Here is a 13990-nt window from a genome sequence, read left to right as displayed (position 1 = left end):
TCTACTTAAATGGCTCCTTCTCGATTATGTTACTTTATAAGATTGTGTTACTTTATACCACAACACTGTATTGTGTTGCTTTATAAGGCGGCTCTTCCCTTGATAGTGAGACGTGATATCATCATGAAGCCCCCCCCCCTACAGCCCCTCCCCCTGACCCCAGAGTGAGTGGTAGAACTCACTGATGAGATAATTAAGATGATTGTGATCACAATTAGGCCACATTGTGTTCTGTGAGGCGTCCACACTCACAGGTTAGTGCCTCCACTGGCGCCGTGTTCTTCTTAAAAATATATCTTATTACATGTGACATAAAGGGTTATATCACTGATTCTAACTCACATCTTTGTTGTGTTTTAATGTGCCTGAACTGAGAAGGAATTATGTATGTACTTATGTTCTTTAATTGAGAACTTTATCTCTCAGAGTTTTTACAGAGAGAGAGAGAGAGACAGAGAGAGACAGACAGACAGACAGACAGACAGACAGACAGACAGACAGACAGACAGACAGACAGACAGAGAGAGAGAGACAGACAGACAGACAGACAGACAGACAGACAGACAGACAGACAGACAGACAGACAGACAGACAGACAGACAGACAGAGACAGATGCTCAATTCATAATACAGTGAGTAATAATATTTCCGTCACTTGTACCATCGAAGATTCGAACTCTGGCCTTAAAATCGCGAGACCGTCATCCTCCGAATCAGGCCACTCCGAAACAGAGAGAGGTCGTAGCAGTGAGAGGTCGTAGCAGTGAGAGGTCGTAGCAGTGAGAGGTCGTAGCAGTGAGAAGTCGTTGCAGTGAGAGGTCGTAGCAGTGTGAGATCGTAGCAGTGTGAGATCGTTGCAGTGTGAGGTCGTAGCAGTGTGAGGTCGTAGCAGTGTGAGGTCGTAGCAGTAAGAGGTCGTAGCAATGAGAGGTCGTAGCAATAAGAGGTCGTTGCAGTGTGAGGTCGTTGCAGTGTGAGGTCGTAGCAGTGTGAGGTCGCAGAAGTGAGAGGTCGTAGCAGTGAGAGGTCGTAGCAGTGTGAGGTCGTTGCAGTGTGAGGTCGTAGCAGTGTGAGGTCGTAGCAGTGAGAGGTCGTAGCAGTGAGAGGTCGTAGCAGTGTGAGGACGTAGCAGTGTGAGGTCGTACCAGTGTGAGGTCGTAGCAGTGAGAGGTCGTTGCAGTGAGAGGTCGTTGCAGTGTGAGGTCGTTGCAGTGTGAGGACGTAGCAGTGAGAGGTCGTATTGGTGAGAGGTCGTGGGAGTGAGAGGTCGTAGGAGTGAGAGGTCGTAGGAGTGAGAGGTCGTAGGAGTGACAGGTCGCACCAGTGACAGGTCGCAGCAGTGAGAGGTCGTAGCAGTGAGAGGTCGTAGCAGTGAGAGGGTGTAGCAGTGAGAGGTCGTAGCAGTGACATGTCGTAGCAGTGGCAGGTCGCTGCAGTGAGAGGTCGTAGCAGTGAGAGGGTGTAGCAGTGAGAGGTCGTAGCAGTGAGAGGTCGTACCAGTGAGAGGTCGTAGCAGTGAGAGGTCGTTGCAGTGTGAGGTCGTTGCAGTGGCAGGTCGCAGCAGTGACAGGTCGCAGCAGTGACAGGTCGCAGCAGTGACAGGTCGTAGCAGTGAGGGGTCGCAGCAGTGAGAGGTCGTAGCAGTGAGTGGTCGCAGCAGTGACAGGTCGCAGCAGTGACAGGTCGCAGCAGTGACAGGTCGTAGCAGTGACAGGTGGCAGCAGTGACAGGTCGCAGCAGTGACAGGTGGCAGCAGTGACTGGTCGCAGCAGTGACACGTCGCAGCAGTGACAGGTCGTAGCAGTGACAGGTCGCAGCAGTGACAGGTGGCAGCAGTCACAGGTGGCAGCAGTGACAGGTCGCAGCAGTGACAGGTCGCAGCAGTGACAGGTGGCAGCAGTGACAGGCCGCAGCAGTGACAGGTGGCAGCAGTGACAGGTCGCAGCAGTGACAGGTCGCAGCAGTGACAGGTCGCAGTAGTGACAGGTCGTAGCTGTGACAGGTCGTAGCAGTGACAGGTCGCAGCAGTGACAGGTCGCAGCAGTGACAGGTCGTAGCTGTGACAGGTCGTAGCAGTGACAGGTCGCAGCAGTGACAGGTCGCAGCAGTGACAGGTGGCAGCAGTGACAGGTCGCAGCAGTGACAAGTGGCAGCAGTGACAGGTCGCAGCAGTGACAGGTCGCAGCAGTGACAGGTCGCAGTAGTGACAGGTCGTAGCTGTGACAGGTCGTAGCAGTGACAGGTCGCAGCAGTGACAGGTCGCAGCAGTGACAGGTCGTAGCTGTGACAGGTCGTAGCAGTGACAGGTGGCAGCAGTGACAGGTCGCAGCATTGACAGGTCGCAGCAGTGACAGGTCGCAGCAGTGACAGGTCGCAGCAGTGAAGGGTCGCAGCAGTGACAGGTCGCAGCAGTGACAGGTCGCAGCAGTGACAGGTCGCAGCAGTGACAGGTCGCAGCAGTGACAGGTCGCAGCAGTGACAGGTCGCAGCAGTGACAGGTCGTAGCAGTGAGGGGTCGCAGCAGTGAGAGGTCGTAGCAGTGAGAGGTCGCAGCAGTGACAGGTCGCAGCAGTGACAGGTCGCAGCAGTGACATGTCGTAGCAGTGACAGGTGGCAGCAGTGACAGGTCGCAGCAGTGACAGGTGGCAGCAGTGACTGGTCGCAGCAGTGACACGTCGCAGCAGTGACAGGTCGTAGCAGTGACAGGTCGCAGCAGTGACAGGTGGCAGCAGTGACAGGTCGCAGCAGTGACAGGTCGCAGCAGTGACAGGTCGCAGCAGTGACAGGTGGCAGCAGTGACAGGTCGCAGCAGTGACAGGTGGCAGCAGTGACAGGTCGCAGCAGTGACAGGTCGCAGCAGTGACAGGTCGCAGTAGTGACAGGTCGTAGCTGTGACAGGTCGTAGCAGTGACAGGTCGCAGCAGTGACAGGTCGCAGCAGTGACAGGTCGTAGCTGTGACAGGTCGTAGCAGTGACAGGTCGCAGCAGTGACAGGTCGCAGCAGTGACAGGTCGCAGCAGTGACAGGTGGCAGCAGTGACAGGTCGCAGCAGTGACAGGTGGCAGCAGTGACAGGTCGCAGCAGTGACAGGTCGCAGCAGTGACAGGTCGCAGTAGTGACAGGTCGTAGCTGTGACAGGTCGTAGCAGTGACAGGTCGCAGCAGTGACAGGTCGCAGCAGTGACAGGTCGTAGCTGTGACAGGTCGTAGCAGTGACAGGTGGCAGCAGTGACAGGTCGCAGCATTGACAGGTCGCAGCAGTGAAAGGTCGCAGCAGTGACAGGTCGCAGCAGTGAAGGGTCGCAGCAGTGACAGGTCGCAGCAGTGACAGGTCGCAGCAGTGACAGGTCGCAGTAGTGACAGGTCGTAGCTGTGACAGGTCGTAGCAGTGACAGGTCGCAGCAGTGACAGGTCGCAACAGTGACAGGTCGTAGCTGTGACAGGTCGTAGCAGTGACAGGTGGCAGCAGTGACAGGTCGCAGCAGTGACAGGTCGCAGCAGTGACAGGTCGCAGCAGTGACAGGTGGCAGCAGTGACAGGTCGCAGCAGTGACAGGTCGCAGCAGTGACAGGTGGCAGCAGTGACAGGTCGTAGCAGTGACAGGTCGCAGCAGTGACAGGTCGCAGCAGTGACAGGTCGTAGCTGTGACAGGTCGTAGCAGTGACAGGTGGCAGCAGTGACAGGTGGCAGCAGTGACAGGTCGCAGCAGTGAAAGGTCGTAGCAGTGACAGGTGGCAGCAGTGACAGGTCGTAGCAGTGACAGGTCGCAGCAGTGACAGGTCGCAGCAGTGACAGGTCGTAGCTGTGACAGGTCGTAGCAGTGACAGGTGGCAGCAGTGACAGGTGGCAGCAGTGACAGGTCGCAGCAGTGAAAGGTCGTAGCAGTGACAGGTCGCAGCAGTGCCAGGTCGCAGTAGTGACAGGTCGCAGCAGTGACAGGTCGCAGCAGTGACAAAGCGAGTGATCAAACTACTAACAGTGAACCACCACAAAACAATACATTATCTCAGCAACAAGTGAGGGGGGGGGGGAGGGAGGGGGGGTGTTGAGCCGGGAGGTGTGCAACAACCCGTCACGCTGCACCGCCACGATGACTGTGTGTAGTGAGGAGCGGCCCTCATTACTGTGAGGGAGTGTAGTGAGGAGCGGCCCTCATTACTGTGAGGGAGTGTAGTGAGGAGCGGCCCTCATTACTGTGAGGGTGTGTAGTGAGGAGCGGCCCTCATTACTGTGAGGGTGTGTAGTGAGGAGCGGCCCTCATTACTGTGAGGGAGTGTAGTGAGGAGCGGCCCTCATTACCGTGAGGGAGTGTAGTGAGGAGCGGCCCACATTACCGTGAGGGAGTGTAGTGATGAGCGGCCCTCATTACTGTGAGGGAGTGTAGTGAGGAGCGGCCCTCATTACTGTGAGGGAGTGTAGTGAGGGGCGGCCCTCATTACTGTGAGGGTGTGTAGTGAGGAGCGGCCCTCATTACTGTGAGGGAGTGTAGTGAGGAGCGGCCCTCATTACCGTGAGGGTGTGTAGTGAGGAGCGGCCCTCATTACTGTGAGGGAGTGTAGTGAGGAGCGGCCCTCATTACTGTGAGGGTGTGTAGTGAGGAGCGGCCCTCATTACTGTGAGGGAGTGTAGTGAGGAGCGGCCCTCATTACTGTGAGGGTGTGTAGTGAGGAGCGGCCCTCATTACTGTGAGGGAGTGTAGTGAGGAGCGGCCCACATTACCGTGAGGGAGTGTAGTGAGGAGCGGCCCTCATTACTGTGAGGGAGTGTAGTGAGGAGCGGCCCTCATTACTGTGAGGGAGTGTAGTGAGGAGCGGCCCTCATTACTGTGAGGGAGTGTAGTGAGGAGCGGCCCACATTACCGTGAGGGAGTGTAGTGAGGAGCGGCCCTCATTACTGTGAGAGAGTGTAGTGAGGAGCGGCCCTCATTACTGTGAGGGAGTGTAGTGAGGAGCGGCCCTCATTACTGTGAGGGAGTGTAGTGAGGAGCGGCCCTCATTACTGTGAGGGAGTGTAGTGAGGAGCGGCCCTCATTACTGTGAGGGAGTGTAGTGAGGAGCGGCCCTCATTACTGTGAGGGAGTGTAGTGAGGAGCGGCCCACATTACCGTGAGGGAGTGTAGTGAGGAGCGGCCCTCATTACCGTGAGGGAGTGTAGTGATGAGCGGCCCTCATTACTGTGAGGGTGTGTAGTGAGGAGCGGCCCTCATTACTGTGAGGGAGTGTACTGAGGAGCGGCCCTCATTACCGTGAGGGAGTGTAGTGATGAGCGGCCCTCATTACCGTGAGGGAGTGCCACCTTACCTCACTCACCATTGTCCCACACACTCCACTCACTACCCCTATCCTGGCTGGGCTGCTCTCACAGCTGCTACTGTAACTATCCTAGGCTGCTCTCACAGCTGCTACTGTAACTATCCTGGGCTGCTCTCACAGCTGCTACTGTAACTATCCTGGGCTGCTCTCACAGCTGCTACTGTAACTATCCTGGGCTGCTCTCACAGCTGCTACTGTAACTATCCTGGGCTGCTCTCACAGCTGCTACTGTAACTATCCTGGGCTGCTCTCACAGCTGCTACTGTAACTATCCTGGGCTGCTCTCACAGCTGCTACTGTAACTATCCTGGGCTGCTCTCACAGCTGCTACTGTAACTATCCTGGGCTGCTCTCACAGCTGCTACTGTAACTATCCTGGGCTGCTCTCACAGCTGCTACTGTAACTATCCTGGGCGGCTCTCACAGCTGCTACTGTAACTATCCTGGGCTGCTCTCACAGCTGCTACTGTAACTATCCTGGGCTGCTCTCACAGCTGCTACTGTAACTATCCTGGGCTGCTCTCACAGCTGCTACTGTAACTATCCTGGGCTGCTCTCACAGCTGCTACTGTAACTATCCTGGGCTGCTCTCACAGCTGCTACTGTAACTATCCTGGGCTGCTCGCACAGCTGCTACTGTAACTATCCTGGGCGGCTCTCACAGCTGCTACTGTAACTATCCTGGGCTGTTCTCACAGCTGCTACTGTAACTATCCTGGGCTGCTCTCACAGCTGCTACTGTAACTATCCTGGGCTGCTCTCACAGCTGCTACTGTAACTATCCTGGGCTGCTCTCACAGCTGCTACTGTAACTATCCTGGGCTGCTCTCACAGCTGCTACTGTAACTATCCTGGGCTGCTCTCACAGCTGCTACTGTAACTATCCTGGGCTGCTCTCACAGCTGCTACTGTAACTATCCTGGGCTGCTCTCACAGCTGCTACTGTAACTATCCTGGGCTGCTCTCACAGCTGCTACTGTAACTATCCTGGGATGATCTCTCAGCTGCTGCTGTAACTATCCTGGGCTGCTCTCACAGCTGCTACTGTAACTATCCTGGGCTGCTCTCACAGCTGCTACTGTAACTATCCTGGGCTGCTCTCACAGCTGCTACTGTAACTATCCTGGGCTGCTCTCACAGCTGCTGCTGTAACTATCCTGGGCTGCTCTCACAGCTGCTACTGTAACTATCCTGGGCTGCTCTCACAGCTGCTACTGTAACTATCCTGGGCTGCTCTCACAGCTGCTACTGTAACTATCCTGGCTGCTCTCACAGCTGCTACTGTAACTATCCTGGGCTGCTCTCACAGCTGCTACTGTAACTATCCTGGGCTGCTCTCACAGCTGCTACTGTAACTATCCTGGGCTGCTCTCACAGCTGCTACTGTAACTATCCTGGGCTGCTCTCACAGCTGCTACTGTAACTATCCTGGGCTGCTCTCACACCTGCTACTGTAACTATCCTGGGCTGCTCTCACAGCTGCTACTGTAACTATCCTGGGCTGCTCTCACAGCTGCTACTGTAACTATCCTGGGCTGCTCTCACAGCTGCTACTGTAACTATCCTGGGCTGCTCTCACAGCTGCTACTGTAACTATCCTGGGCTGCTCTCACAGCTGCTACTGTAACTATCCTGGGCTGCTCTCACAGCTGCTACTGTAACTATCCTGGGCTGCTCTCACAGCTGCTACTGTAACTATCCTGGGCTGCTCGCACAGCTGCTACTGTAACTATCCTGGGCGGCTCTCACAGCTGCTACTGTAACTATCCTGGGCTGTTCTCACAGCTGCTACTGTAACTATCCTGGGCTGCTCTCACAGCTGCTACTGTAACTATCCTGGGCTGCTCTCACAGCTGCTACTGTAACTATCCTGGGCTGCTCTCACAGCTGCTACTGTAACTATCCTGGGCTGCTCTCACAGCTGCTACTGTAACTATCCTGGGCTGCTCTCACAGCTGCTACTGTAACTATCCTGGGCTGCTCTCACAGCTGCTACTGTAACTATCCTGGGCTGCTCTCACACCTGCTACTGTAACTATCCTGGGCTGCTCTCACAGCTGCTGCTGTAACTATCCTGGGCTGCTCTCACAGCTGCTACTGTAACTATCCTGGGCTGCTCTCACACCTGCTACTGTAACTATCCTGGGCTGCTCTAACACCTGCTACTGTAACTATCCTGGGCTGCTCTCACAGCTGCTGCTGTAACTATCCTGGGCTGCTCTCACAGCTGCTACTGTAACTATCCTGGGCTGCTCTCACACCTGCTACTGTAACTATCCTGGGCTGCTCTCACAGCTGCTACTGTAACTATCCTGGGCTGCTCTCACAGCTGCTACTGTAACTATCCTGGGCTGCTCTCACAGCTGCTGCTGTAACTATCCTGGGCTGCTCTCACAGCTGCTACTGTAACTATCCTGGGCTACTCTCACACCTGCTACTGTAACTATCCTGGGCTGCTCTCACACCTGCTACTGTAACTATCCTGGGCTGGTCTCACAGCTGCTACTGTAAGTATCCTGGGCTGCTCTCACAGCTGCTACTGTAACTATCCTGGGCTGCTCTCACAGCTGCTACTTGTAACTATCCTGGGCTGCTCTCACAGCTGCTACTGTAACTATCCTGGGCGGCTCTCACAGCTGCTACTGTAACTATCCTGGGCTGCTCTCACAGCTGCTACTGTAACTATCCTGGGCTGCTCTCACAGCTGCTACTGTAACTATCCTGGGCTGCTCTCACAGCTGCTACTGTAACTATCCTGGGCTGCTCTCACAGCTGCTACTGTAACTATCCTGGGCTGCTCTCACAGCTGCTACTGTAACTATCCTGGGCTGCTCTCACAGCTGCTACTGTAACTATCCTGGGCTGCTCTCACAGCTGCTACTGTAACTATCCTGGGCTGCTCTCACAGCTGCTACTGTAACTATCCTGGGCTGCTCTCACAGCTGCTACTGTAACTATCCTGGGCTGCTCTCACAGCTGCTGCTGTAACTATCCTGGGCTGCTCTCACAGCTGCTACTGTAACTATCCTGGGCTGCTCTCACAGCTGCTACTGTAACTATCCTGGGCTGCTCTCACAGGCTGCTACTGTAACTATCCTGGGCTGCTCTCACAGCTGCTACTGTAACTATCCTGGGCTGCTCTCACAGCTGCTGCTGTAACTATCCTGGGCTGCTCTCACAGCTGCTACTGTAACTATCCTGGGCTGCTCTCACAGCTGCTACTGTAACTATCCTGGGCTGCTCTCACAGCTGCTACTGTAACTATCCTGGGCTGCTCTCACAGCTGCTACTGTAACTATCCTGGGCTGCTCTCACAGCTGCTACTGTAACTATCCTGGGCATGCTCTCACAGCTGCTACTGTAACTATCCTGGGCTGCTCTCACAGCTGCTACTGTAACTATCCTGGGCTGCTCTCACAGCTGCTACTGTAACTATCCTGGGCTGCTCTCACAGCTGCTACTGTAACTATCCTGGGCTGCTCTCACAGCTGCTAGCTGTAACTATCCTGGGCTGCTCTCACAGCTGCTACTGTAACTATCCTGGGCTGCTCTCACAGCTGCTACTGTAACTATCCTGGGCTGCTCTCACAGCTGCTACTGTAACTATCCTGGGCTGCTCTCACAGCTGCTACTGTAACTATCCTGGGCTGCTCTCACAGCTGCTACTGTAACTATCCTGGGCTGCTCTCACAGCTGCTACTGTAACTATCCTGGGCTGCTCTCACAGCTGCTGCTGTAACTATCCTGGGCTGCTCTCACAGCTGCTACTGTAACTATCCTGGGCTGCTCTCACAGCTGCTACTGTAACTATCCTGGGCTGCTCTCACAGCTGCTACTGTAACTATCCTGGGCTGCTCTCACAGCTGCTACTGTAACTATCCTGGGCTGCTCTCACAGCTGCTGCTGTAACTATCCTGGGCTGCTCTCACAGCTGCTACTGTAACTATCCTGGGCTGCTCTCACAGCTGCTACTGTAACTATCCTGGGCTGCTCTCACAGCTGCTGCTGTAACTATCCTGGGCTGCTCTCACAGCTGCTACTGTAACTATCCTGGGCTGCTCTCACAGCTGCTACTGTAACTATCCTGGGCTGCTCTCACAGCTGCTGACTGTAACATATCCTGGGCTGCTCTCACAGCTGCTACTGTAACTATCCTGGGCTGCTCTCACAGCTGCTAGCTGTAACTATCCTGGGCTGCTCTCACAGCTGCTACTGTAACTATCCTGGGCTGCTCTCACATCTGCTACTGTAACTATCCTGGGCTGCTCTCACAGCTGCTACTGTAACTATCCTGGGCTGCTCTCACAGCTGCTACTGTAACTATCCTGGGCTGCTCTCACAGCTGCTACTGTAACTATCCTGGGCTGCTCTCACAGCTGCTACTGTAACTATCCTGGGCTGCTCTCACAGCTGCTACTGTAACCTATCCTGGGCTGCTCTCACAGCTGCTACTGTAACTATCCTGGGCTGCTCTCACGCTGCTACTGTAACTATCCTGGGCTGCTCTCACCAGCTGCTACTGTAATCTATCCTGGGCTGCTCTCACAGCTGCTACTGTAACTATCCTGGGCTGCTCTCACAGCTGCTACTGTAACTATCCTTGGGCTGCTCTACAACAGCTGCTACTGTAACTATCCTGGGTGCTCTCACAGCTGCTACCTGTAACTATCCTGGGCTGCTCTCGACAGCTGCTGCTGTAACTATCCTGGGCTGCTCTCACAGCTGCTACTGTAACTATCCTGGGCTGCTCGCACAGCTGCTACTGTAACTATCCTGGGCTGCTCTCACAGCTGCTACTGTAACTATCCTGGGCTGCTCTCACAGCTGCTACTGTAACTATCCTGGGCCTGCCTCTCACAGCTGCTACTGTAACTATACTGGGCTGCTCTCACAGCTGCTACTGTAACTATCCTGGGCTGCTCTCACAGCTGCTACTGTAACTATCCTGGGCTGCTCTCACAGCTGCTGCTGTAACTATCCTGGGCTGCTCTCACAGCTGCTACTGTAACTATCCTGGGACTGCTCTCACAGCTGCTACTGTAACTATCCTGGGCTGCTCTCACAGCTGCTACTGTAACTATCCTGGGCTGCTCTCACAGCTGCTACTGTAAACTATCCTGGGCTGCTCTCACAGCTGCTACTGTAACTATCCTGGGCTGCTCTCACAGCTGCTACTGTAACTATCCTGGGCTGCTCTCACAGCTGCTACTGTAAACTATCCTGGGCTGCTCTCACAGCTGCTACTGTAACTATCCTGGGCTGCTCTCACAGCTGCTACTGTAACTATCCTGGGATGCTCTCACAGCTGCTACTGTAAACTATCCTGGGCTGCTCCTCACAGCTGCTAGCTGTAACTATCCTGGGCTGCTCTCACAGCTGCTACATGTAACTATCCTGGGCTGCTCTCACAGCTGCTACTTAACTATCCTGGGCTGCTCTCACAGCTGCTACTGTAACTATCCTGGGCTGCTCTCACAGCTGCTACTGTAACTATCCTGGGCTGCTCTCACAGCTGCTACTGTAACTATCCTGGGCTGCTCTCACAGCTGCTACTGTAACTATCCTGGGCTGCTCTCACAGCTGCTACTGTAACTATCCTGGGCTGCTCTCACAGCTGCTACTGTAACTATCCTGGGCTGCTCTCACAGCTGCTACTGTAACTATCCTGGCTGCTCTCACAGCTGCTACTGTAACTATCCTGGGCTGCTCTCACAGCTGCTACTGTAACTATCCTGGCTGCTCTCACAGCTGCTACTGTAACTATCCTGGGCTGCTCTCACAGCTGCTACTGTAACTATCCTGGGCTGCTCTCACAGCTGCTACTGTAACTATCCTGGGCTGCTCTCACAGCTGCTACTGTAACTATCCTGGGCTGCTCTCACAGCTGCTACTGTAACTATCCTGGGCTGCTCTCACAGCTGCTACTGTAACTATCCTGGGCACTGCTCTCACAGCTGCTACTGTAACTATCCTGGGCTGCTCTCACAGCTGCTACTGTAACTATCCTGGGCTGCTCTCACAGCTGCTACTGTAACTATCCTGGGCTGCTCTCACAGCTGCTACTGTAACTATCCTGGGCTGCTCTCACAGCTGCTACTGTAACTATCCTGGGCTGCTCTCACAGCTGCTACTGTAACTATCCTGGGCTGCTCTCACAGCTGCTGCTGTAACTATCCTGGGCTGCTCTCACAGCTGCTACTGTAACTATCCTGGGCTGCTCTCACAGCTGCTACTGTAACTATCCTGGGCTGCTCTCACAGCTGCTACTGTAACTATCCTGGGCTGCTCTCACAGCTGCTACTGTAACTATCCTGGGCTGCTCTCACAGCTGCTACTGTAACTATCCTGGGCTGCTCTCACAGCTGCTACTGTAAACTATCCTGGGCTGCTCTCACAGCTGCTACTGTAACTATCCTGGGCTGCTCTCACAGCTGCTACTGTAACTATCCTGGGCTGCTCTCACAGCTGCTACTGTAACTATCCTGGGCTGCTCTCACAGCTGCTACGTAACTATCCTGGGCTGCTCTCACAGCTGCTACTGTAAACTATCCTGGGATGCTCTCACAGCTGCTGCCTGTAACTATCCTGGGCTGCTCTCACAGCTGCTACTGTAACTATCCTGGGCTGCTCTCACAGCTGCTACTGTAACTATCCTGGGCTGCTCTCACAGCTGCTACTGTAACTATCCTGGGCTGCTCTCACAGCTGCTACTGTAACTATCCTGGGCTGCTCTCACAGCTGCTACTGTAACTATCCTGGGCTGCTCTCACAGCTGCTACTGTAACTATCCTGGGCTGCTCTCACAGCTGCTACTGTAACTATCCTGGGCTGCTCTCACAGCTGCTACTGTAACTATCCTGGGCTGCTCTCACAGCTGCTACTGTAACTATCCTGGGCTGCTCTCACAGCTGCTACTGTAACTATCCTGGGCTGCTCTCACAGCTGCTACTGTAACTATCCTGGGCTGCTCTCACAGCTGCTACTGTAACTATCCTGGGCTGCTCTCACAGCTGCTACTGTAACTATCCTGGGCTGCTCTCACAGCTGCTACTGTAACTATCCTGGGCTGCTCTCACAGCTGCTACTGTAACTATCCTGGGCTGCTCTCACAGCTGCTACTGTAACTATCCTGGGCTGCTCTCACAGCTGCTGCTGTAACTATCCTGGGCTGCTCTCACAGCTGCTACTGTAACTATCCTGGGCTGCTCTCACAGCTGCTACTGTAACTATCCTGGGCTGCTCTCACAGCTGCTACTGTAACTATCCTGGGCTGCTCTCACAGCTGCTACTGTAACTATCCTGGGCTGCTCTCACAGCTGCTACTGTAACTATCCTGGGCTGCTCTCACAGCTGCTACTGTAACTATCCTGGGCTGCTCTCACAGCTGCTACTGTAACTATCCTGGGCTGCTCTCACAGCTGCTACTGTAACTATCCTGGGCTGCTCTCACAGCTGCTACTGTAACTATCCTGGGCTGCTCTCACAGCTGCTACTGTAACTATCCTGGGCTGCTCTCACAGCTGCTACTGTAACTATCCTGGGCTGCTCTCACAGCTGCTACTGTAACTATCCTGGGCTGCTCTCACAGCTGCTACTGTAACTATCCTGGGCTGCTCTCACAGCTGCTACTGTAACTATCCTGGGCTGCTCTCACAGCTGCTACTGTAACTATCCTGGGCTGCTCTCACAGCTGCTACTGTAACTATCCTGGGCTGCTCTCACAGCTGCTACTGTAACTATCCTGGGCTGCTCTCACAGCTGCTACTGTAACTATCCTGGGCTGCCTCTCACAGCTGCTACTGTAACTATCCTGGGCTGCTCTCACAGCTGCTACTGTAACTATCCTGGGCTGCTCTCACAGCTGCTACTGTAACTATCCTGGGCTGCTCTCACAGCTGCTACTGTAACTATCCTGGGCTGCTCTCACAGCTGCTACTGTAACTATCCTGGGCTGCTCTCACAGCTGCTACTGTAACTATCCTGGGCTGCTCTCACAGCTGCTACTGTAACTATCCTGGGCTGCTCTCACAGCTGCTACTGTAACTATCCTGGGCTGCTCTCACAGCTGCTACTGTAACTATCCTGGGCTGCTCTCACAGCTGCTACTGTAACTATCCTGGGCTGCTCTCACAGCTGCTACTGTAACTATCCTGGGCTGCTCTCACAGCTGCTACTGTAACTATCCTGGGCTGCTCTCACAGCTGCTGCTGTAACTATCCTGGGCTGCTCTCACAGCTGCTACTGTAACTATCCTGGGCTGCTCTCACAGCTGCTACTGTAACTATCCTGGGCTGCTCTCACAGCTGCTACTGTAACTATCCTGGGCTGCTCTCACAGCTGCTACTGTAACTATCCTGGGCTGCTCTCACAGCTGCTACTGTAACTATCCTGGGCTGCTCTCACAGCTGCTACTGTAACTATCCTGGGCTGCTCCCACAGCTGCTGCTGTAACTATCCTGGGCTGCTCTCACAGCTGCTACTGTAACTATCCTGGGATGCTCTCACAGCTGCTGCTGTAACTATCCTGGGCTGCTCTCACAGCTGCTACTGTAACTATCCTGGGCTGCTCTCACAGCTGCTACTGTAACTATCCTGGGCTGCTCTCACAGCTGCTACTGTAACTATCCTGGGCTGCTCTCACAGCTGCTACTGTAACTATCCTGGGCTGCTCTCACAGCT

The 13990-nt window shown here is 54.4% G+C and overlaps 1 protein-coding gene across 1 annotated transcript; it reads right to left on the bottom strand.

The window, feature by feature from the left end:
• Positions 1 to 713: 713 nt before the first annotated feature.
• LOC138368744 (mucin-4-like) lies at positions 714 to 2594 on the bottom strand. Its single transcript, XM_069331465.1, has one exon. The coding sequence runs from the start codon at positions 2592 to 2594 to the stop codon at positions 714 to 716; it is 1881 nt and encodes a 626-aa protein (XP_069187566.1).
• Positions 2595 to 13990: the final 11396 nt, after the last annotated feature.

This window comes from Procambarus clarkii, chromosome 3, assembly GCF_040958095.1.
Source record: "Procambarus clarkii isolate CNS0578487 chromosome 3, FALCON_Pclarkii_2.0, whole genome shotgun sequence".
Classification (NCBI taxonomy): Eukaryota; Metazoa; Arthropoda; class Malacostraca; order Decapoda; family Cambaridae; genus Procambarus; species Procambarus clarkii.
The sequence above is the reverse complement of the archived record's forward strand: the minus strand, read 5'-3'. Positions and strand labels throughout refer to the sequence as shown.